Genomic DNA, 24,453 nt, shown 5'->3' with positions numbered 1-24,453 from the left:
CTGAGTAGGAAATCCTACCTGGAAAGCACAACAAGCAGACGGTATCTACAGCTGTATCAAAAAGCCTCTTCTACGAACCCTCCTCCTATAATATAACACATAGAGACTACACATCACATACTACACACAAAACCTCCAATCTCTAAATTAGGGTTTAACCAAACTTAACAAAACACTATAAAAATTATATTAAAAGCTTACCCTCGACGCAAGGAACTCAACGATACGAATAACGACAAGAACCGACCGTCTGAACTCCGGGAATTGCTAAGAATGCGATTAGGAAGATGAACTGGTTGCTTTCTCTCTTAAACAGGGTTTTAGGTTTTGCAAAAGTGATTTAAAACAATGACGATTATGTTTAAATACCTTAATCGCATAATTAACAAAACCCGAGAAAACTCCCCGTAAAACCGGACACTCGATCGAGTACCCAAGGTACTCGATCGAGTGCCCACTAAGCCGAGGACACGCCTCGAGAACCATAGACAACAATCACAATCACAATCACAACCGTCACAATACAATTACTATATCAAACAATCAATCTCAACACATCAACAATCGTCCCATTATGGGACTAATACTGAGTAGGAAATCCTACCTGGAAAGCACACAATCAGACGGTCTCTACTGCTGTATCAAAAAGCTTCCTCTATGAAACCTCCTCCTATCATACAACATACAAATGCTACCAAATCACATACTACTCAAAAACCCCCAAATCCCTATATAGGGTTTAACCAAATCAAAGGAAAGACAACAAAAAGGGTACATAGATCTTACCCTCGATGCAAGGATCTCAACGGTGTAACCGACGATGAGAACTGATACCCGTCGTTGTGAGTACCAAAAATAAATTTATAATTTCCTATTAAGACTAACCTAGGCTAGTGGTAACAGGGTCGAACCACAAGGAGGCAGATGTAAATTCTAGTTGATTTATATCCAGTCTAAGGTAACAATTGTGGGGGTTGAGTTGAGATGGTCTATAGCTAAGAACAAATAAAGATAATAAACTATAAAGACGGTTTAACAGATAAAGAAGGGGTACTAGGATGATCGGTTCATTATAGCTTCGGCGGCAGCAAACTAGGTCGGTCTGAGCCAACACAGGTGAGGCGGGAAATAAAGAGGTCCTCTCGGTCCACTCTTAACAAATAGCATCTTTCGATCTCGCTATAGGTCCCTAATATCACTAATACTAACTTTCGTTCTGAAAAGTGACTAATGGTCTAAACTATACCTATCTTTCGATCTTAGCACAGTTTAGTCGATTTAATTGATGGTCTAACAACATACCCTATCTTTCGATCTAATGGGTTTGTCATAAATTAAGCATCTAACTGGTCGCATGCATTCGATTCGTCAAATACAAGATTAAATTCAATTAAAACGAAGGGTAACCTCACGAGGTCAGTCGATCGACCGGGTGAGGTGGTCGATCGACCAACACGCGGGTTCAGGCCGTGTATAATCTAATGCCGCCTATGCTAAAACTCGCCTACATCCTAGCACAAACTATTTAGCTACTCATGCTAAGGGTGAAAACAATAATAAGACTAATAAAGTAAACAGGGGAATTCATGCTTAAGACAAAAACAAATAATTAACATAAACAATGATAACGGTTGGGAATCTACTTAGCGGTTCTAAACTATTGATAAAATAAAGATGAACTAAAAGCAGGGCAGAAGAATACCGAGTTGCAGAGGAAAGATTAGGACTAGGAATTAAAAATCCAATGCTCACAATAATCCCAAACCCTAACTAACTATCAAGAACCGTATGCGGAAACTTAATGAAAATTACGGAATAAAACTTAGGTAAAAACTTCGATCAAAACTGAATGCTAAACTAGGTATTCTCAGTTACGTTATATAGAAAGTGTACGTAACAATTATTCCAAAACCTAAACTTAATGGGCTTCAAGTTCCTCGGTCTTTTAATTCACGTCTGGAACAGCAGTGTGGTCGATCGACTAAGGTAGGTGGTCGATCGACTGGTCCTCAGTGTACAGTAGCTTCTGGAACCCGAACATTGGTCGATCGACTGAGGGTGATGGTCGATCGACTACTTGAGCTGCTACTTGACTTCTTAAAACTCGTGGACTTGTCTTTTGGGCCTTGAATTGCGCACCAAGCTCGTTCCTCGGGTGAATACTTCACGTCAAATGCAATGTAGGATACTCGGGGACGGATTTAGCTCGATTTTCCCATTGAATTCTTCACATTTCTGCAATAATGTACAAAATACGGAAGTAGACGGAAATAGGGAGAAATGCAGCATAAACTACAAGAATGAGCTCTGAAATGCGTGTAAAATGGGATGTAAAACATCATATAAAAGACACGCATCAAACTTCCCCAAACCAAACCCTTGCTTGTCCCCAAGCAAGAACTAGACTCGATCTAATTACCTAATGGAACGAGTTCAATCTCAGAGCGAATTGTCAACTGTAAAGCCTAAACCAATTTAATGCATAACCGACAATCAATTAGTAATGTGAATCATGCAAACGAATTATACAATCGTTAAAAATATGCTGAACCGTTAACTATGGAGACTTATCAAATTGGACTCTCGCGGGTCGCTCCAATCACTCAATAGGCACAGGTGAATATATGTAAGATAGAAAGAATTAATTTTGTAGTGACTCTCACCTAACTACGACCTATGAAGACATGCCAGCAATAAAATATGAAAGAAATCTCTATGACCGTACATATGCATTCCAACCAAACAGATGACCAATGACACATGCCGAGGTATATATGGGACATGTGAGGTATGGGTAAGAAGAGGCAAAGATAATTATGGAAAAGTGGAGGTACAGGTGATCAAGCTAGTACCAAAACGGAACCAAACGGCAACATCCAACTTCTTGCTCATAATCAAACGAAACGGTGCTATAGCAAGCACAAAACTCACAATCTCCAAAATACTAAATCAATAAACTCCCCATAAAATATAAATGGAACATGGGAGCAAAAATCGCCAAAAGATAAGGATTAAATTATGCGAATTGACTTTTTTCTCGGATCTTCAGTCGATCGACTATAATTGGCAGTCGATCGACTGCTTTGAACAGTACAGAACTCTTTTCTTCTTTTCTTTTTTTCGAATCATTTTTCTCTTCTTTTTTTTTCTTTTGTTTCTTTATTTCCTTTTTCATTTTCCAATCATCATCTCAACAGAGCATATGCCACCAAAAACGAGTAACAATCCCAAAAACTAAACTACTAGCTTGACAAAGGACAGGCTAAATGTAGGATGTAGTAAATGGGACAAAAAAGGATATTTTTGGCAGTGTGGAGTTTATGGGTAAAACGAGAAAAAGGGAAACCTCTACCACATGTGTCAACTAACCACAACCCGAATGCATACAGGTATTAAGCAGATCAAATTCATATTTATGCAAATTAAGGAAACATGTCTCATAAGGAGTACTACTCACATTCCTAAACAAACCGGTCATGAATGTCACCAGTTATAGGCTCTAAATCTCAGAAATATGATGTAGCTTGCCAATTTTCTAAGTCAGGTCTCAAGCTCAGCAAATAAATTAACGAAAACTCGTAGGTATGCATTTATACGATTCTACTAATAACATGTTGATAAGCAAGGCTCGGGCAAAACAGGTGCAAATGCAAAATCATCATGGAAATACTACCGTTCCGACTCGACCTATATGCTAAAATAAACGTGCATTTTATGGAAATTTTTCAAATTTTTCAATTTTTTTGAATTTTTGTATAAATGGATGAAATGGAATAAAACAATGCAAAACAGAATTAAACGTGAATGCAAACAAATGATATGCGACGCAAAACCCTTCCCCAAACCAAATCACACAATGTCCCCATTGTGCAAAATCATGTAATGAAGCAAAAGAGAAATGGGAATTTGCGAGAAAATTAAGTAAATGTGACATGAAGTAAAGAAATCAGGAACTCACAAGACTTTAAGCGCAGCAAGGGAAACGTCCCCAAACCAGCGTGAGCTAGGAGGTTTCAGTAGCTAGCAGTGCTACCAATAAGTGCCTGAAAGACAGAAAATACCACGCATAAGACTGAGAAAACAATTTCGAAGCGGTAAAATTGTGCATAAATGAGAGAACAGAAGAAATGTATAAATTTTACGGAAGATAAAATGGAGTAGAGAACTCCCTTAAGTCCGCATATCGACCAAACACAGCAGGGGAGAGGTCGTGAACAAATACAGCAGCAGCAGTGGTCGATCGACCAAGAAGATCAGTCGATCGACCAAGTGGGCGTGAACAGTAGCTCCTGTAAACCGGCAAATCAGTCGATCGACCATATAGGCCAGTCGATCGACTGGAAACACTGCTGCAAATTCTTATTTCTTCGTATTAGCTCAATAACTAGAGCTACCGAGGTCTAAAAAAACCAGCAAATGCACAATAATACGCGCCCAAAATTGCGCAAAACCCATGGCAAAGTCTAAAGTGCATAAAAAATCCTAAACAAATAAAATAAAAGCGAAGTTTCGCCACACAAAATCAATAAAAAAAATAGTTCGAAAGCAATAAAATGTTTGTAAAGCTTTTGATCAACTAGTAGTTGATCAAGAAAGGCCAAGGTATGGCCCACTTCGTCGGCTTCTGGCTACCAGAGGTAGCCTCAATGGTGCTCATTTTATCAGTTGCACCCTTCTTAGCTTCAACAGTCGGAGAGCTCAACGGATCAACTTTGTCATCTCCCCAATCAAGGACTTCCTTGGAATCGTCAGAATCCAAATCAGACCATCTCACCTTGGCTGGCACATCTTCCACTTCCTCATCAGTCCCATAGCTTAGGCATCCAAGGCCGCCTCTTGAAACAATCTGCTCTGTCACGGTTGGAGCAGCAAGTGGCTCTCCCTTCCCCAAACCAGCTCCTGCAATGTTTAAAACAACAGATTCTTCCTCCTTTTTGCTCCCAGTCCGGGACGGAGGTGTTAACACAGGAGTAGTAATAGAGACAGGCAATTCAGGAAGCACAAAGTACGATTTCTTTTCAGAAACCGTATTACAAGTAACAGGCCACATGGGGTCCTTCTTTTTAGCAGGTTGAGCAAAAATGATAGAATGTTTCCCAACTTTGAAGGTCAAAGTTCCAGAGCCTACGTCAATAACTGCACCAGCAGTGTGCAGAAACGGCCTACCTAGAATGATCGGTATATGGGCATCCTCAGGCATGTCAAGGACAACAAAGTCAACAGGGAAGAAAAACTTCCCTATTTGGACGGGTATGTCCTCTAGGACTCCTATAGGCTCGACCGCAAATCGGTCAGCCATCTGAACTGTCATGTCTGTGATAGCAAACCGGGTCAACTGAAGCTTCCTAGCTAGACTCAAGGGCATGACACTTATACTAGCCCCTAGGTCACATAATGCCTTCTCAATTGAGAAGGTACCTATGTTGCAAGGAACAGAAAAACTGCCCGGATCCTCTAACTTAAGGGGCGCAGTGTGAGACAGATAAGAGCAAGACTCCTTAGTAAGTGCGACAGTGTGCACTGTTTCAAGTGACCGCTTTTTGGACAAAAGTTGTTTCATAAATTTAGTATAAGCGGGTACTTGGTTTACTAACTCAAGGAAGGGGACTTGTACATTCAGACTACGAATAACTTTTTCAAATTTGCTGAAAGATACCTGTTCCTTGGTCGGCACTAGCCTCTCCAGGTAAGGGGCTGTAAGAAGTACCTTAGCCCTCTCCTCCAAATCACGCGCGCCGGCATCCTTGGACTTAGGCTGAAAGTCCGTCACCTTCTCTTTGTTGAAGCTAGACCCCTCTTCAGACCGTCTCAAATGTGAGCCATTAACCGTCATTGGGCCGAACTTCGGGACCGGGACTGACCCATCAGCACTCGGGTCTTGCCCTAAAGTCTTCGGGACTGAGGTGCCCCGAAACAAGTGGCCTCGCAGATTATTTGGCATTAAAGGACGAAATTCCTCAGCATCAGCAGTGATCTCAGTCGATCGACCACTGTCCTCGGTCGATCGACTGAGATATACAGTTCCAGAAGCTCCTGTAACCCGTGCTTCAGTCGATCGACTAGGTATATCAGTCGATCGACTGACATACCTGGTAGACGGCTGTTTCTTTGATTTATTCGTTAAAGCTTTCTTTTGAGTTATTTCCGACTCATCTTTTTCAACAGCGTCCTCGACCATGGCAGGACCCTCAAGGGTGGACCCGCTCCTCAAAGTGATGGCATTTAGGGTCTCCTTTTGGTCAGTTTGGGTCGGCAAGTGTCCGGGAGCTCGAGTGTTGATTTTGCTAGCCAATTGAGCAATTTGGCTCTCTAGTAGCTTCATCCCGGCCTCTCTTGCTTGGGACTCCTTTAGCAACAGGTTCTTAAGCTCGGAAAATTCAGAATTCTGCGATTGTTGCTGCTGCGGCACATAGGGAGGTTTCTGATATTGTTGTTGCTTTTGATGAGGGGGCACATAGGGTTGCTGCTGCGGCGGAGCTTGAGTTGGGTTCAAGACATTTTGGCTCCTCCAACTCAAATTTGGATGGGTATTCGGCTCGTAGCAGGTGTTGGTCTGCCTATAGTGTTGAAAGGCGGCACAGGACTCAAAGGGACTAGGGCAGTTTTTCGAGACATGGCCCTCAGCTCCACACCTTTCACAGACGAAAGGACCGTCTGACACAGCATTTACTTGGTACATCCCACCTTTAGAAGCTCCTCCTAGTTCATACTTGTCAAATCTCGCAGCAAGAGCCTCAAGCGCAGCGACAGAGGAAGATTCAGCAGCTCTCCTCTGGTTCCCTCTAGAATTCCCATACTCGGCCTTGTGGGTAGCTAGATCATCAGAGATCTTCCACCCCTTGGTTGCTCCCAAATTTTCAGCAAATCGTCCATTGGCTGCAGCATCCAAAATGGCCCTCTGATCGTCTTACAACCCATTGTAGAAATGATTGCACAAGCTCCACTTTTCGAACCCATGGTGCGGTATGGTTCGCACCAACTTCTTAAATCGGACCCATGCCTCATGGAAGTTCTCATCCGGCCCTTGTTTAAAGCCCGTGATTTGAGCTCTAATAGCAATCGTCCTTGAAGCAGAAAAGTACTTCTTGTAGAATGCCAAAGCAAATGAATTCCAATCGGTGATCCCCTGAACGGTTCGGTCCAAATCTCTATACCACTCCCTTGCAGCATCACGAAGGGAGAAGATGAACATGGTCTCCTTGATCTGGTCTTGGGTCACGCCGGCTGGTGGGGGTATGGAACAACAGTAGTCAATAAAGGTCTCCATATGCTTAGCTGCATCTTCATTTGCAGCTCCCCCGAACTGGTTCTTCTCAACCATGCTAACGTATGAAGGCTTTGGTTCGAACTTCCTGGCATCTCCTGGTAATTCGAACCCCTTGTATAAGTTATCAGCTGTCGGCTCAGAATGACTAGCTATACTTGCTTCCTCGGCCATGACTGGAATTTCTGGAGAAGTAACTGTCTCGGCTGAAGAAGTGGAAACGGGTGAAGACTGTGGGTCTTCTTCGAACAGATTGTTCTCGTAATAGCTTGACAGAGTACTCAGCTCTTCCTCTGTCGGTAGTACCCTTTGTGTTCGTCTCAACTCGTGCAAAGATTTCTCTAACTCAGGGTCAAATGGTACTAGTTCACCACCCTGTGACCTGCGCATAAGAGGAAACTACAAAAAGAATATAAGAAAAGTTTAAGGAACAGAAGTCCCTTAAACTAAGAAGGACTAAAAATAAAAACAACTAAAATTAGGACTATTGCCTCCCCGGCAACGGCGCCAAAATTTGATACCCGTCGTTGTGAGTACCAAAAATAAATTTATAATTTCCTATTAAGACTAACCTAGGCTAGTGGTAACAGGGTCGAACCACAAGGAGGCAGATGTAAATTCTAGTTGATTTATATCCAGTCTAAGGTAACAATTGTGGGGGTTGAGTTGAGATGGTCTATAGCTAAGAACAAATAAAGATAATAAACTAAAAAGACGGTTTAACAGATAAAGAAGGGGTACTAGGATGATCGGTTCATTATAGCTTTGGCGGCAGCAAACTAGGTCGGTCTGAGCCAACACAGGTGAGGCGGGAAATAAAGAGGTCCTCTCGGTCCACTCTTAACAAATAGCATCTTTCGATCTCGCTATAGGTCCCTAATATCACTAATACTAACTTTCGTTCTGAAAAGTGACTAATGGTCTAAACTATACCTATATTTCGATCTTAGCACAGTTTAGTCGATTTAATTGATGGTCTAACAACATACCCTATCTTTCGATCTAATGGGTTTGTCATAAATTAAGCATCTAACTGGTCGCATGCATTCGATTCGTCAAATACAAGATTAAATTCAATTAAAACGAAGGGTAACCTCACGAGGTCAGTCGATCGACCGGGTGAGGTGGTCGATCGACCAACACGCGGGTTCAGGCCGTGTATAATCTAATGCCGCCTATGCTAAAACTCGCCTACATCCTAGCACAAACTATTTAGCTACTCATGCTAAGGGTGAAAACAATAATAAGACTAATAAAGTAAACAGGGGAATTCATGCTTAAGACAGTAAAACAAATAATTAACATAAACAATGATAACGGTTGCGGGAATCTACTTAGCAGTTCTAAACTATTGATAAAATAAAGATGAACTAAAAGCAGGGCAGAAGAATACCGAGTTGCAGAGGAAAGATTAGGACTAGGAATTAAAAATCCAATGCTCACAATAATCCCAAACCCTAACTAACTATCAAGAACCGTATGCGGAAACTTAATGAAAATTACTGAATAAAACTTAGGTAAAAACTTCGATCAAAACTGAATGCTAAACTAGGTATTCTCAGTTACGTTATATAGAAAGTGTACGTAACAATTATTCCAAAACCTAAACTTAATGGGCTTCAAGTTCCTCGGTCTTTTAATTCACGTCTGGAACAGCAGTGTGGTCGATCGACTAAGGTAGGTTGTCGATCGACTGGTCCTCAGTGTACAGTAGCTTCTGGAACCCGAACATTGGTCGATCGACTGAGGGTGATGGTCGATCGACTACTTGAGCTGCTACTTGACTTCTTAAAACTCGTGGACTTGTCTTTTGGGCCTTGAATTGCGCACCAAGCTCGTTCCTCGGGTGAATACTTCACGTCAAATGCAATGTAGGATACTCGGGGACGGATTTAGCTCGATTTTCCCATTGAATTCTTCACATTTCTACAATAATGTACAAAATACGGAAGTAGACGGAAATAGGGAGAAATGCAGCATAAACTACAAGAATGAGCTCTGAAATGCGTGTAAAATGGGATGTAAAACATCATATAAAAGACACGCATCAAGAACCGACCTTCCAAACTCCGAGAATTGCTAACAATGCGATTAGGATTAAGAACGTACTTGCTTTCTCTCTTAAACAGTAAATTAGGTTTTGCAAAAGTGTTTAGAATAATGACGACGAAGGTTATATATCTTAATCGCATAATTAACAAAACCCGAGAAAATTCCCCGTAAAACCGGCTACTCGATCGAGTACCCAAGGTACTCGATCGAGTACCCCCTTACTCGATCGAGTATCCTAGTTACTCGATCGAGTACCCAACAGGTCAGAAACTTTTCTAAAACGCAACTTACCCTTACTCGACAGAGTAAGGCCTACTCGATAGAGTACCCAAAGACTCATAAATACGGAGTATTACAGTACCCTTGAGAAGTAGAAGGAATAGCAGGCAAATATTCTGGATCCCAAAAACCAATCACAGCAATCTCCTCGGGAAATGGGCAAATATCGCCTCCAGGAAAGGCAAATACGTGATAATTCAGATCCCAATATTCAAGACAAGCATCCAGGAACGGTTTGACTACCTTAATCAATTTCAAGCTCAAAAGTGCTTCAAAATTATAAGCACCCATGTCATACTTCTCCACACTAGAGAACTCGTTTGTCCATTCTTTTAGACGAATTTCAAGAGTATTTATGATGTATGCTTATTTTGGGAAATTTGTGTAGTAAGACGAAGAAAGACGGAAGAATTGCGTGCATCAAAACTCCCTCGACGTCTCTATTTATGCTAAAAGTTGTTTCCTAAAATCCGTCAGAACGGACGCACTGGGGAACAGGCGCAGCAGGTGCTGCGCCTCTTCGAAGGGACGCAGCTCTTGCTGCGCCTCTTCCTCAGCTCTTTTTCTGTGATTTTCCGCGTTGGATCTTTCCTAAATTCCTCAACGAATAATTTCCTATTCATACGGGTTATTATTTTGGTAAATATGTCAAGTTACCATATTTCGTGTTTCCTAATCTCGCGGGCACGCATCTCGAGACGATATCGACATTTTCGTCATTTTAGCACACTTGTACATTTAATTTTTGGGGAATCATTTCACCCATTTAATTCAATTTAAATCTATACTTTTGTATTTAATTTAATTATATCATTTTTCAAACTTATACATTTCTTTTTAAGTTTTCTTTTTGGGGAAACATTTCACTCTCCATTTCAAACTTATATGTTTTTATTTTTTTTCTTTTTTTAAGAGGTAACCCTCCCTACCGTCCGGTCATTCCCGACCAAATTTTTGCATTTTCATTTCTGGTCATTTTTGTGCATTTTCGAGTCATTGTTCTGCGCTGATTTAGGCCATGTGTACAAATATATGTTATATGAGATTCTTGTGTAAATTTTGGCAGCATGACGGCGTAAACCGTCATCTGCCAAACCTGTTCAAAGCTAACCTGCAGGTACAAACAAAGCAACCCAGCAGCAAAGGCACGCAGGCCATCATATATCTACAACCAAAAAAGGGATATGTACACCAAACTGGGGGCTCGAGCCCCAAAACAAGATCCAAGTGTCCAAAAAACGGGTCCTAAAATGTACAAAAATACAACCAAAAACAAGAAACAACAAGAAAGCTACTGCCGGTCGCCGTCTAGCTCAGTAACTCTCTCCTTGAGAGCGGCAACCTCGGCGTCACGAACCTCGAGCTCCCTCAGCATGCGAGCCGTCTCCTCTCGGGACAGGGCAAGCTCGCGCTACCTCTACAAACAACATAAACTGGCTCATGTCAATCATCTCAAGCATAGTGGAAGATTAGAAAACTCGAAAATAAAGTAAACGGAAGGTTCATACCTGATGTCCTCGGCCACCAGCAAATGCCTCGACGGCAGTAGCCCGTAGCCGGTTGGCTACCCTTCACTTACCACAACCGGCCAGTACGCCAACCTCCCGTAGAGGAACGCCGAGTAGTCCTCACCAGGAAGAAGGAGGGAGTCGCCGCCGCCGACGCCAGCCATGGCCGCCTCCCTCTCAGCCTCAGAAGGCTCCCTAAACATCGTCCGAGGAGGATCGATGGGAACCGTCAAGACATCCCGATAGCACTGCCGTGCCAAGCGCTCACCCAAGTGCCACACTGGACCCATCGACGTCCTCAACAGCAACCGGCTCGAGCTCCTAGGTCGAAGGACCTCAGCCACGAAAGGAGGAGCGCCAACGTACTCCTCCCAAGGCCTAGGCACCCACTAGAAAAGCAAACGAAGGGTCATTCTTATGATCAGTTCTAAAATAAAAGAAAGAAACAATGTAAGGTGAAATACTCACGCCATCCAACTGAAGAGCGTTCACCTCCCCCGACAAACGTCGTGGAAGGAACTCCGACTCCTCGTGCGGCACAACACCCAATCCCTCACAACGAGATAGGCCTTCTCCATAAACTCCGGACGAACCATGGCCCTCATGAAGCGGAAGAGGACCGCAAAACCAGCAGTGACCCAGTCCCAACGGCCTAGGGAGCTCAGGTCAGAAAAAAAGGGAAGAAGCTTCGTCGAAAGCCTCTCTCCCTTGTCTCCGAGGTAAGTCGAAGACAAGAACCACCAGAGCCACAAGCGGACTCTCTGCTCTACAGTGCAAGGAGGAGGAGCCGTCTCCCTCCCCTCGATCACCACCAACGCTGGGGTCTTCCCCGCGAAGTAGTCCCGCACGTAAGAAGTAGGCACCAAGCCAGGTACCGCAGCCGCCTTCGGCGCCAGGTTTCAGCCGATCAACCTCCTAGCCTCAGCCGAGTCAATCCTCATGGCCGTCTCCGGCCACTCCACCACCTCAGTCTCACACGGCAGACCAGAAATCATGCCGTAGTCCTCTAACGTGACCCCCACCTCGCCAAAAGGCATGTGAAACGTGGAGGTCGTGTCCCAAAACCGGTCCAAGAAGACTCGGACGAGACTGAGGTTAGCCCGAAGCTTCCTCCTCGCAATATCCCTCCAAGCCTTCACCAAAGCGCCGAACGCTCCCCGCTCGATCATGGCTCGCTCCTCAGCCGACAGCCTCTCGTAGCACCCCAACGCCGTCGTGTAGCCCGAGAACGACCTGATGTTCCCATCCTCCTATGTGGATTTGAAATAAAAACTATCTTTAGCTCAAAAGTAGGAAAAAATGAATGACAAACAGAAATGAAAGAAGATGAATGAAGAGTTATGAATCCTATTTACCAAGCTATTCACCGTCCTGTAGGACAGGTGACCCTCCGCAGCCCAAAGAAGGTACCTACTTTCCCAAGTCTCAGCCCACGCAGGTGCTTCCCTAAGTTGGCGACCACCTCGTCCAACGTTGGCCCATCTCGGGGCCTCCTCCTCCTCAGCAACCTCCTCCTCCTGGACCTCGTCCTCAGCAGCCATCACCGCAACGGTGAAAGCCACCTCCAATGCCTCCTCAAGCACCTGAGAAGGGTCAACAACAGTGTCCACGTCCATGGGAGCTCTCCCAGACGTAGAAGCCTCATCACCTGCAGAATTGAGGTAAATTTAGGCCGCGTCAAGTGACGACAAGCCTTGATTAGGGGATTTTCGAGTTTTCGAAGCTCCGAAATCGCTATTTTCTCGCCATCTTTGGCAATTTTCCCACAAACCCGTCCACTCCTGTGGTAATTTGGGTCAAGTCAAGCCTAAGTTGAAGCCTAGTCATGGGTTTGAGTCGGAATTTCGACAGCATTTCGTTATAACGGCGATTATGCCCTAAAAAGAGTGTCCTGAAAAAGCCGTCACAAACCAAAATTCCGAGATGGTAGGAAGTTTACCCATAACACAAGGGTTCCAAATATCAAGTTTCGCCGCAAATGGGCAATCCTAAGGCTATTTTCGAAGCGATTTACGGTTTAGTTATGAAACCGTCTCAATTTCACTCAAATGCTCAAAACTCAACGAAAATTCGAAACAAATACAAGGTTATGTTCATTATATTGCCAATTAACCATTTACAAAGCCAATTTCGCAAGGCAAAATCATTTGGAGGAAAAGCCCCAAATTTTCGACTAATTAGGGTCGAAAACCCTAATTTTGTCGATCTCATTTGATCAAATACGAAAGATAAATGCAAGATTGATACACATACCTCGTTTAGTCATGGAAAATGTAAACTTTTGGGTCAAATTTTGACGGAAATGGTTGGAATTTGAGAGAGTAATTGAGATTTTATGTTTCGAACAAATGAAATGAAACCCCTGTTTCATTGGATTTTTACGCAGAATTGCCACACCCAGGAATAGACGCAGCATGTGCTGCGCCTCTTCCAAGGGACGCAGCTCTTGCTGCGCCTCTTCCTTAGCTTCCCTTCATACGAATTTTCAAAAATTCGTTATGAGTTCGTTATTTTGCGGGCCATCTTTGGTGCGCCTCTTCCTTGATGCTACATCGCATATTTGGTCCGTTTGACCTATGTTCTTCACCCGGATCCACATCTTCCAAGCCAAAAACAAATTATCGCCTTTCTTATCCAAGACCTAGCTTATCACAACGAGCGTTCCTTCTTTGACAGGTGTTTCGACACACCTTTATTATGTTCCCCCAGCGAGAGTACACGGATAGACTTTCCCTCTCGAGACATGGAGATCAGTTCTCTATTATGTTCCCCCAGCGAGCGCTCATTCTCTCTCGAGACATGGAGATCGACATCGACCCCAAATCCTTCCGGAATTTGTTTGAAGCTGAACGCAAGCAGATTTCTCCCAGCAGTTTCAGACTGTGTCCTGCTGTCTTCTCCCAAAGTCATCGTTTTATTCCCCAGTGAGAGTTTGCTTGAGAACAGAGACAGGCAGATACCCCCAGGCGATCCTTCATATCTTTCAGATAACCCTTTTCAGGATAAACCCTTCAGATCTTTCAGAAACTTACCTTAATCTTTCAGACAACCCTTTAGATAACCTTTGGGATAATCCTTCCTTCAGCCTTCCTCCCTTCAGATAATCCTTTATTCTTCAAACACTTCAGGATAATCCTTTCGGTAACCTTCAGATAACCCCTTCTCAGTTAAGTCCCCTTTCAGTCCTTTAGAGAGAGTTGTCCTTCAGTGAGAGATAGCCTTCAGAGTTAACCTTCAGAAGTATTAAGAAGTTTTTTTTTCAGAATCCCTGTGACCCCTAATGCCTTCAGACACCAAGTTATCTTCAGACCAAAGAGTTTTGTTGAAGCGTCTTCAGTCCTGTTTCACCCAGGGGTATCTCGGTATGGTCTCTTCTTATGATCGGCGAGCCTCCTTACGTAGTCTAATGGACTTTAAACGACCCTCCCGATAGTCGACGGACTCGAAATGTTCCGACGACGGGTCCTTGGCTTAGACCTCTTGAGCCGCCTCGCGTCGCCATAGTCGTCAGGTTGTAATCTTCGATTGACCTGATGGCTATACTTTGACTTTCGCCTTGTCCAAGCCTCAGTCAAAGTGGGGGCTCTGTAGATACCTCATTTCTGCACCTCCCGTAAACCACCCGGTGATGATTGGGCCGCATGTTTGGTACGCGGAACAATTTGTGACAATTCGTAAGTTTATCGTCAAGTGATCGCTCAAACATTTATGTCTACCTCTTAGTTGTCATCTACGTGCCGATACGGTCGTTTTGACAGTAATTAGAGTACATTTGGAGTCCGGGCCTAAAACCGTCTTCCAAGGGACGCAGCTCTGCTGCGCCTGTTCCTGGCTGATTTCTGTCCCTGGACTTCCGTGTTGTTTTGACCTAGTTTATTAATTACGTATTTAATTAACTATTAATCGTATTATCGCCTAATTCCTGTTCGTTTATTTGTTATTCTTTCTTTTCTCAAATCATCCGTTTTAAATGTATTTTCGACATAAATCAACTTAATCCAATGTAATTATTGTAATTTTCATTATTGTATTCATTATTGTATTTCTTATATCACTTGTATGCCTTCACATGTAATTGCACTTAAATCTCTACCTCGACAATAATTGTATGATAAATTACGTGTTCACCGACTTAGTATTAATTCTCACATGTTAGGATTAAAACGTTGGATGTTGCATTGCATGCATATAATCGACAATATATCAAGTATAGACGATTTTCCCTAATCATTAGTAGAGGCCGCTATCGAGGCGGGCGGGATTAGGTGTTCGATCAAAAGAGCTTCCTAATACGTACCCTCACCCCTTACTCCAGATCTCTGTGAACATCCGTGTTCATTGGCATCCACGAGAGTCATTCTAGACATAGAATGCTAAGGGTAACGAGTTCTTGGTGTTCATGTCACTACTTTGTGTCTTGACATGGCACGAGGTATTCGAACGATTTCCAATTTTCCACAATAAATTGGTGGCGACTCCACAAATGCAAACGCTTGTTCTCTCTCCCAAGCGCCCCCGTGGGCCCATTGTCCACAATATTCACAACTCCGGCAAAGCTCCCGATGATGACAAGGCGCTAACATATTTTGGTATGCTTGACAGCTTGAATAAACATGCGACCTATGGAGTTCGAATAATGCATCATTTGGGATATTTCGGAGATCAGTGCGTAGCTTTTAGTGAAATAAAGGTATTTTAAGTCAACAAATCATTTTAGAATCACAAACCGATTACAAATCAATTTCAAGTTATTTAAACCCCACTCAAAAATACTTACACTTTAATCCAATCCAAATTTTTATTCAAAATATTTTTCTTTTGCGAAATACCTATTGGCAACCACCTCATTCTCGTCCCATGCTCGCATGTTCTCATCCACAAGCTTAGTTGTATAGCTTCTCTACTTTTATTGCCCTTTTCGATGAATTTTGTTTTCTTATCCATTTTTAAACCATAATACTCGTGATCGTTGCTTCCAAAACAAGTCTTTATGTCTAAAAAGTTGAATTATCTCCTTTAGAACTCTCATTCTCTCACGAATAATATAATGTAAGCCGACCGCTCACCCTCATTTAAACGTTTGAGCTTCTCATCTTTGTGTGCAAATCGCCGAGCATTGTGCCTATGAGGACCCTTTTCCACTCCGTTAAACTCAACAAGGCATCTCAACAAGGTTGAAAGCAAATTTGTGTCCCCTATATCATGCTGGCCATTTTGACGGCATTAACTGAACCGAATGAATTTTATCTACTCGTAACCCTTGTTAACCCTATCGTGCTAGTCTTCTAGTGTCTTTACATTAGTATCGTGGTTTGAAAATAAATTTTATCTACTCAGACCTTGTAAAGTATGTAAACCCTATCTTTCTCCCGAGGGATTCTTCTTTGACCGAATGATGAGACTTTAATTGTTGTTCGAAGATCATTTGCAGTATCATATCCGTCTATAGTTATAGACGGGCCAAATATACACCAAATTTAAACATAAGACAAGTAACAAGTTGCATGATAGGGCCCAAAAATATCACCACTTTAAGAATATTTACCCCGTCTTTCACTCTAGACTATCCGTCTATAGTGAGACTGCAGTATTTGGACTATTCAAATGAAACAAATTTTGAAAGGGGATTTTTGCACGTTTTTCTCGCAAACTAGTTTACTAAAACCAAATGTAATGCACCAAATATAATTTGGCTGTTTCATAACGAATGACTGCTCAAGGGTATGACTTCTGAATTCAGATTAACCATTCATATCCTATCCCACTTTCAAAATGTGCACCGAGCTACATGACTGTTTCGGAAAGAACACGATTCCTAAAAGTGGCACGTGTTAGACGACACAGTTCGGGCAGCTCCATAACCAAATAAGCTCTCAATTAGGTATGCCATAGGCCATTTGAAAGAAAGAAACAAGTTATGTGATCGTATTGGGGGGGCTCCTAATTACGCCCTAGTCAACTTAAGAAACCCACTCTCCTAGAAACTGATGGGGACCTCCAACACGGAAACAGGATGCACCAAATCTTTTGAGACCGGCACCATTTGCCTACGCATTGAAGCTTGACAAAGTCCCGTGGTAAGAATGTAATACTTCATTTGAAGTTTTATAAGTTTTCAGTTCTCTTTTGTTTGATTTTCATCTTGTTTTCTTGGAAAAGCGGAAACCTATCTTGCGAGAAAGCTATATGACGGCAGGTCTTCCAGCCGTGTTAGATCTTCGAGCAGCAATTCCCTCTCTAGCTGGCGGCGAGTAGCTTTCATCACCGACTATTACAAAACAAAAATGAGAACATAAATAAATGTAATGGACAGACACTGAGCAAGCAAACTGATAGTGATGAAAGTTCTCGTCAAAAGCAATGGGGGTTCTCGTTGTTGACTAAAAAATAAAGCAATTCTGGTAAAATAACGCGTGGTTTAACAGCAAAAGCTTTATGTAGTCGCTAAGATAACGCTTCATTTAGATAGTTCTATAAAACAATATGTGTTTGTTACCACATGATATATTGACAAAGTATCAAGTTAATTGTGTAAGAACTCACATTGAAGTCCATGTATGAGGCATGCATCTGAAGCCATTGGTGATCAAGCAGCTTAAATGTGATGCAATACAGTAGATCAAAGGCCGACTCATTGTCTGCCAAAAGGAAAGTCAGTCGTTCTTAGTAAAAGTCATTATCTAACAATAAGGTTCGTGCTATGTAAAAGGAGCAGGTGGAATTACCAGCAAGAAACTTCACAAAAATTGCTCCAACCAGTGTCCGTGGCTTGACTGCATGATGATCATAGAATTCCTTGAGTTAAAAAATGATCTCGAAGGAAGTCTCATAGGTAGATATAATAATCTCAAATAGACAACTAGGGTGCACATAAGTTGTTCAAACAGGGGAAAAAGTAAAATGGCAAGGAACTACCCAGTGAAGGCAAAAAGATTATTATAAACATCCTCGAGCGAAATATAGTTAAGTGGTTGCTTACAGGCTTACAGCCTTACATCAAGCCGATTCATGTTTGAGTCAAACTATTATAATGTACTACCTTACTTGTATACATTTTTAAAATGTGTGAAGAATTTAGAAGAATGTAAACAATTTATTGGAGTGGGAAGAGTAATAGATTTGTGAACAATCTATCTAACGAAATTTAGTAAAATGTATCACAATGAATAAAGAGGCTTCTCAAATGCTACTATCAATCAAAAATACTCGATGGAAGGAAAAAAAAAAAGGCAGTCTGACTGTATTTCGCAAAACCAAATCAAAAGTGAGATTGGGTGACCAAGTTCCATGAAGACATGTTGAGGTAGTTTCCCTATAAAGAGGATGTTGCTAAAAGTAAGGAACAGCACATGGCCTTTGACAAAAGTATTTGAACAAGTCAATCTCATTCAAGAAAAAAAGTTGCACACCTGCTTCTAAGTCCAGCATTTGGATCAGCATGAATGTGATATTCACACCTGCTACAGCAAATGGGTATTCCCACATAGCTCTATCACCTTCCTGCTTGCGCAAAAGATCCTGAAAAGATTTCTGGATCATGCGACCCCAATCATCCATGTAAGCGGACGTATTATATATAATCAACAAAAGAAATACAGTTCACAAATAAAAAACTGCACCCATGATCTATGTTTATCCAACACAGATGTTTTCGAGGTGGTGCTCAGCTATTTTAGGGGGAAAAACTCATGCTTTTGCTTACACTGATGTGATCCAAAAGTCACACATATGTATACAAACATAAAATGTCGCACTAGTGGACACAAGTAAACCAGAAATTAAGAATCGGGTGCAACATAAACCATTATATATCTGCCCAACTATCAGACGAGAAGTACATTTATGTTGCAAAAATCAAGTCAGAATTCAAGCATAACCCATTATGAAATGGATTTCCCTTCTATACGCAGTTCATACATTCAAACACAAATTAATAACTTCTTGATGAATACTGATCGCAGTATGGGTGACGCGTATCCATTCAGTCTCATTATATCAGCTGGAAATACTTTCGGCGAAAAAAAATTGCCAAGCAGGCAGCTGGTAGACTGTAGGCATTCACCTAACATTAAACAGTCTGTGTAAGTGTGTAACACAGTAACAAGAAAAAACTTTCACATATCCTTGCACCCAGCCACCATACTTTCAAACTAAGCCATTATTGCTTATATTACAGCATCCAGAAAGAGTAGAATCAAGTAACATTCCAAAACCACTCGTCTCATGTGCAATAACTTTCTATCCGATGGGTATCCACAATTTTTAAGCATGTAATTAAGCAATATCCTATCCTACTATGGGCTCTAGTGCAATCGTCTAAAACTAATACTATTAAGGATAACATTCTTAGCTACAAGACATTGCACTAACGAAAAAAGGTTGGTTCAATAGAGTAGACGTTTAGAATGACTGAGTCTCAATGATCTGAAAACAGATAGACAAGAAAAGAATAGCACTGAGAACAAACCGGGAAGGTTCTAGCAAAAAACAGAAGATTTTCCAGAGAGATGAAGCCACCACCCCTGTCGTGCATAGCAGATTCAGTCAACAACAACAACAACATCAGAGCCACACAAATTTAGCACAAGAACGAAAGATCATAATAGAAGAATGCTAAAATACCTGAAGTCTGTGGACGGATCCTTTCCCTGCCATCCCATTTCCTTCCACTGTTCTGATATCAAACCACGCAGTTCTTCACCAGGAAACGCGGCCTTCCACAAGGCTTTCAAAGCATCCTAAACAATTTTTCACGATGAAGGAAAAAAAATGTAAACAGCAACCTTAACATACCTAACTGTTTTTAATCAAGATCTTTCAGTATGAGAAGGTGAGCACATAAAAGATGTCTCAAATTGTGTATAAACTAGACTACAAGTCTACAGCTATACACCCAGATTGAGGATTTAAGGGCGTACCTGGTGTTCAGGGTTTGAACTATCATAAGGAACATCTATGCGGTTCTGTAGTTGCTGCAAACACTCCTCCTGACAGGATGCAAAAACAAAAACTACTCAGAAATCCATAGCAGCTATCGAGAAGAAGAGGCAGTGATTTCTAGTTCTGAAATTAGGCAATACTTTACAAATGTCACTTCCATTGGAATGTCTAAAAGCATATCCAGAAAAAAGAAGACAGAATAAGGGCAAATACAAGCGCCAAGCCAACATTCTAGACTCAGTTATACACAAAATCTGCTTCATAAGCATATAGGTAATCGAAAATTAAGTCTGATTGAAGTTCTTAAAACAATGCACATCAATTAAAATCTCATTAGGAGGTAAAGGACTAAAGGCACAAATAATGCCAATAAATCACATCAGAAAACACCCTAACGTAGAAAGACGGTCAATAAGGAAGGCTGTAACTTCAATTTTTGCATCTTTTTGAGGCAAAAACAATCTCAACATATCCATATCAATATCAGCTTAATGACAGCCTTTTCCTATATTGGTAGTTTACCGGGAGGTTCAAAAAGGTATCTTAAATCGATAAAATGAAAAAAAAAAAATGCATTGATCAGCTGCTTAATCTCACATAAATAACCTGAGTTGGAGTCAGATCAAAAGACGGCCGAGCGTCACTGTCTCTTCTCTGAGCGCACACACATGAAAGACCACGGCCTAGCCATGCTGCTGAACCTGCAACCTCAGCTGTAACAAACATAAGAACAAGCATGTTAATAAACTTCAATGTTCAGTTATTCACACAATCGCACACCAATACACCATTAATAAGCTTGTAGGATTGACTCAGCATGTTAATCTAAAGCAACTACAAGAGCAATCAAGCATTTATTAATCCGTTCACTCAAATGATTTCATCATTTCAGGGGAGGAAAAAGATATGAAATGGATTAGGCAAACATTTGAGAGCTTGAAACCATGAGAAAACACACTAAAACAGCCAAATCACCATTTCTATAAATGACAAGAGGAGGATGCAATTGATCCATATCCTTCACTCAAATTTCTACACAAGTCACAACCAGCTGAAAAACCACCGGAACACCTTACTTTTCGAACTTCGTCAAATCAACTTTTCGATAAATACTAGTACTAAAGCGATCAGTGCAAATTGCAACAGTTAGAAATTAGGACAGGTAGCCTACCAAACAATGACAATCTTCACAAATAATAACAAAGACAATAAGATATTAATTTATGACTCGGTATAAAAATGGACGAACGTGAGCGCCAACATTATCAAGACCTAAGTCAAAATGCTGAATGTTCCATATCTTCCAATCATCCAGCTAACTCACAGCTCTCTCTAGTATATAATTATTACTCAAATCAAATACTAAACAAACTTACAACTATCCTATAACAATATAGCAACTAGCAACTCAATTCACTTCATTTTCATATAATCAAACTAAATTAGTAGACATACAGCAACAAACTATTAAATTGTTTTAAAATGCATATTGCATCATTTCTTCATAATTTTACAGTTTATTAACAATAAAATAAATACGAAATCAAAGCGAAAAAATTACCGGAATTCGAATGATAAGCAACACCGCGGTCTAATCCTTGCGAAATCCGCCGCACCGCAACGAACGAACCTCCACCACCACCGCCTCGGTCGTCCATTAGTGTTCAAAATTAATCGAACAAAACAGAATCTCAAATTATCCGGAAAACCGTCGAAATTATTCGAAAACACGCTGATTATTCGTCTATGACTGTTATATCACCATTATTACTCAAGAGAGAGAAAAATGAGAGAATCAATGGCGAAAAAACCGGCGAAAATGAACAAACATGTAACAAACAAAACTGACAAAATAGTGCAGAAAACGCCGATCTCGAACAGTGAAAGGAAGAAAGAAGCGTGAAGAACAAGAAAAGATTTCTTGAGGAAAGAGAAAAATGGAGAAAGCTAGGGTTTCGAGATCTGCAAGATTGTCGCCATGGATGTTGTTGCAAACTATTTTCTCTCTCTAAAAAAAATTCGAGTACTTCGTCTGCGATTGTTTGTTAGTTTCTCTCTCTTAATCTACGGAGAAGTTCGAAGAGATTTGAGAGGCGTTTGGTTTGTTTGTAATTTTGTATGTATAACAGTTTGTTATTCTTTTTTTTTTTTTTTTTTGAGGGGATAACAGTTTGTTATTCGGGACAGCGTGATACTCTATTTGAGTGGATTTTATTTTATCTTTTGCAATTTTGCTACTTTGTTCTGCAACAGAAAGGCGCCTTTGTATCATGGAAATAAATCACGTGGATCAACTTGCTAAAAACAATGTGTACTCTATTAGTATTATTTTTTCCTTTTTTATTTTGTAACATACTTGTCAGTTTTATACTTCCTTCATATCAGACTAATGGTAACATAGTAAACAAAAATGGGATTTTTAAGAAAAGAGGGTAAAAGTAGGGGTAGGGAGGGAAAAAATAGATAGGGTATGTAATTGTGGGTTTAATTGTGGGTTGATAGGTGAGGTATGTAATAACATTTTGTGTAAATATCATGATGGGGCATATTCTGCACCCGCTGACCGAGTCAACATATTGAGCAAGGTCAAAGATATCCACAGCAAGTCAACGACTTAGACAGCCTAACCGACGCAGCATGTCGGCCTGTCTCTTGGGTCTCGGCTGGGACAACTAGCCAGCCGGGGCACATATCCGCGTACTCATATCCAAGACCCCTCGGCATGGAGTCAACAGTGCCCGCCGGCCTGCCATGGGTCCCTCGGCCGAGGGTAGATAAGTCTTTCCACTTGCTAGCCACTTGGCCACTACGTGACAAAAAGGTGAAAGTCTATAAATACTCCTCAACCCTCATTGAGGAGAGGATCCACAATCTAACCTAAAACTCACTATTCATCTGGTATAAACTCCCTTATCTCTCTACAATATACTTTGTCAAGTAACATATAGCTTAATCCCTTTAAGTTCACTGACTTGAGCGTCGGAGTGAGTACGCTCGGTGCAAAGCCGAGCCCTCAGTTTGTTCATCGTTTCAGGAGAGACCGAGAGGAAGAGTCAAGGCAAGGAAGGACATCCATCCCCCAAGCTTGCGTGGTAAACAACACTGCTCTGGAATTACACCCGGAACAATTGGCGCCGTCTGTGGGGAACAAGATACTAGAAGCTAGTCAAATCCCTTTAAAAAAAAAACACAAAACCCACCCAACAAGCTAAGAAAATGTCGAAACAGCCAGAGATGGTGCGTGTGGAAACTGAATTCTTCCAAGATGACACATTCCACAACTCTGAAATCGGGCAGTCCCCCACCGGCCGTATCACTGATACGACGTACGGGATGTCACCAGAACAAGATACACCGCTGCCCACCGACCAAGTCACTGTCATGGGACATGTGGTTGATGCAGCTAAACTAAAGCTACTCCTGGACCTAATGGGTAGCACGCCGACTCACACTGTCACAACGACAAGAGCGACGGCACCCCCACAGGAGACCAGAGTCCAAAAAGTGACTCCGAGAAACTTGGACGGAGCATTGGAGGAGGCTGACCATGTCAAGACGCCGGGGGAGCCCAGAGTGCAAGTGGTAGACCTGAGTCCTTCCCGCACTCGCGGGAGGACAGCGTCGCCGCAGCACCGACGAGGCCTGCCCTAGAGGAGTGAAAGAAGTCCGACTCACCAGAGTCGGAGAAGAAGTCCGACTCACCAGAGTCGGAGAAGAAGCCCGACTCACCAGAGTCGGAGAAGAATCCCTTCCCACCACGGGGAGAGGAGCCGGACTAAGGATGCGAGGAGCCGATCGCCGCGTGTCATTCGACACGTGGTCGATGACCCCTCAACCCCTATGTCCTAGAGGTCCGGGTGCCGACTAAGCTAAAGTTGCCGCCCATATCATACAAAGGAGAAAGCGACCCAACCGACCATGCCGAGGCTTTCGAGTCTTACATGTCGGTATGGGAGCAGCCTGATGAGGTTTGGTACCGAGTCTTCCCAACGACCCTGCATGGGATGGCACAAAGTTGGTACAAGGGGCTACCCAATGGGTCGATATACTGTTATGGCGACCTAAGGGACATATTTTTGGCCCAGTATTCTTGCAATAAGAGAAGGGCCGTCGAGACATCGGATCTCCTAACTATCAAACAGGAAGGAGGCGAGTCTCTCCGAAGTTATGTGAAGAGGTTCGACGCCAAGGTTCAGCAGATTCGTGAGCTGAACAGTGAGCTGGCGGCCTTCGCACTGATGAAAGGCCTCCCAAGAGGGGACTTAAAAAACGAGCTCATCAAGTGCGGAGGCCTGAACCTAGACTCCCCCAGGAAGATGGTCGACCATGCCATAAAGGTGAAGGACTATCACAAAACCTGGGTAGGCCCCAGCGAGGCCGGGCACTCAGAGAGTAAGAGCCGCCGGGAGG

General features: G+C 42.2%; 1 protein-coding gene across 2 annotated transcripts; it reads right to left on the bottom strand.

Annotated features, from left to right (window-relative positions):
* Window positions 1–16,827: 16,827 nt before the first annotated feature.
* LOC141605240 (uncharacterized) lies at window positions 16,828–22,361 on the bottom strand. 2 transcript variants are annotated; one of them, XM_074423936.1, is made up of 9 exons: window positions 21,605–22,361; window positions 20,650–20,756; window positions 20,022–20,090; window positions 19,726–19,841; window positions 19,571–19,625; window positions 18,513–18,633; window positions 17,829–17,876; window positions 17,647–17,741; window positions 16,828–17,371 (listed from the first exon to the last, which is right to left on the bottom strand). In XM_074423936.1, the coding sequence occupies exons 1-9, from the start codon at window positions 21,699–21,701 to the stop codon at window positions 17,270–17,272; spliced, it is 810 nt and encodes a 269-aa protein (XP_074280037.1). In that variant the 5' UTR covers window positions 21,702–22,361; the 3' UTR covers window positions 16,828–17,269. The 2 variants fall into 2 exon arrangements, with proteins under 2 accessions (XP_074280037.1, XP_074280036.1); XM_074423935.1 differs by having other exon boundaries at window positions 20,641–20,756; window positions 21,605–22,291.
* Between the last annotated feature and the right edge of the window lie 2,092 nt (window positions 22,362–24,453).

Source organism: Silene latifolia, chromosome 10, assembly GCF_048544455.1.
Source record: "Silene latifolia isolate original U9 population chromosome 10, ASM4854445v1, whole genome shotgun sequence".
Lineage (NCBI taxonomy): Eukaryota > Viridiplantae > Streptophyta > Magnoliopsida > Caryophyllales > Caryophyllaceae > Silene > Silene latifolia.
This window is presented reverse-complemented; position numbering and strand designations above follow the sequence as displayed.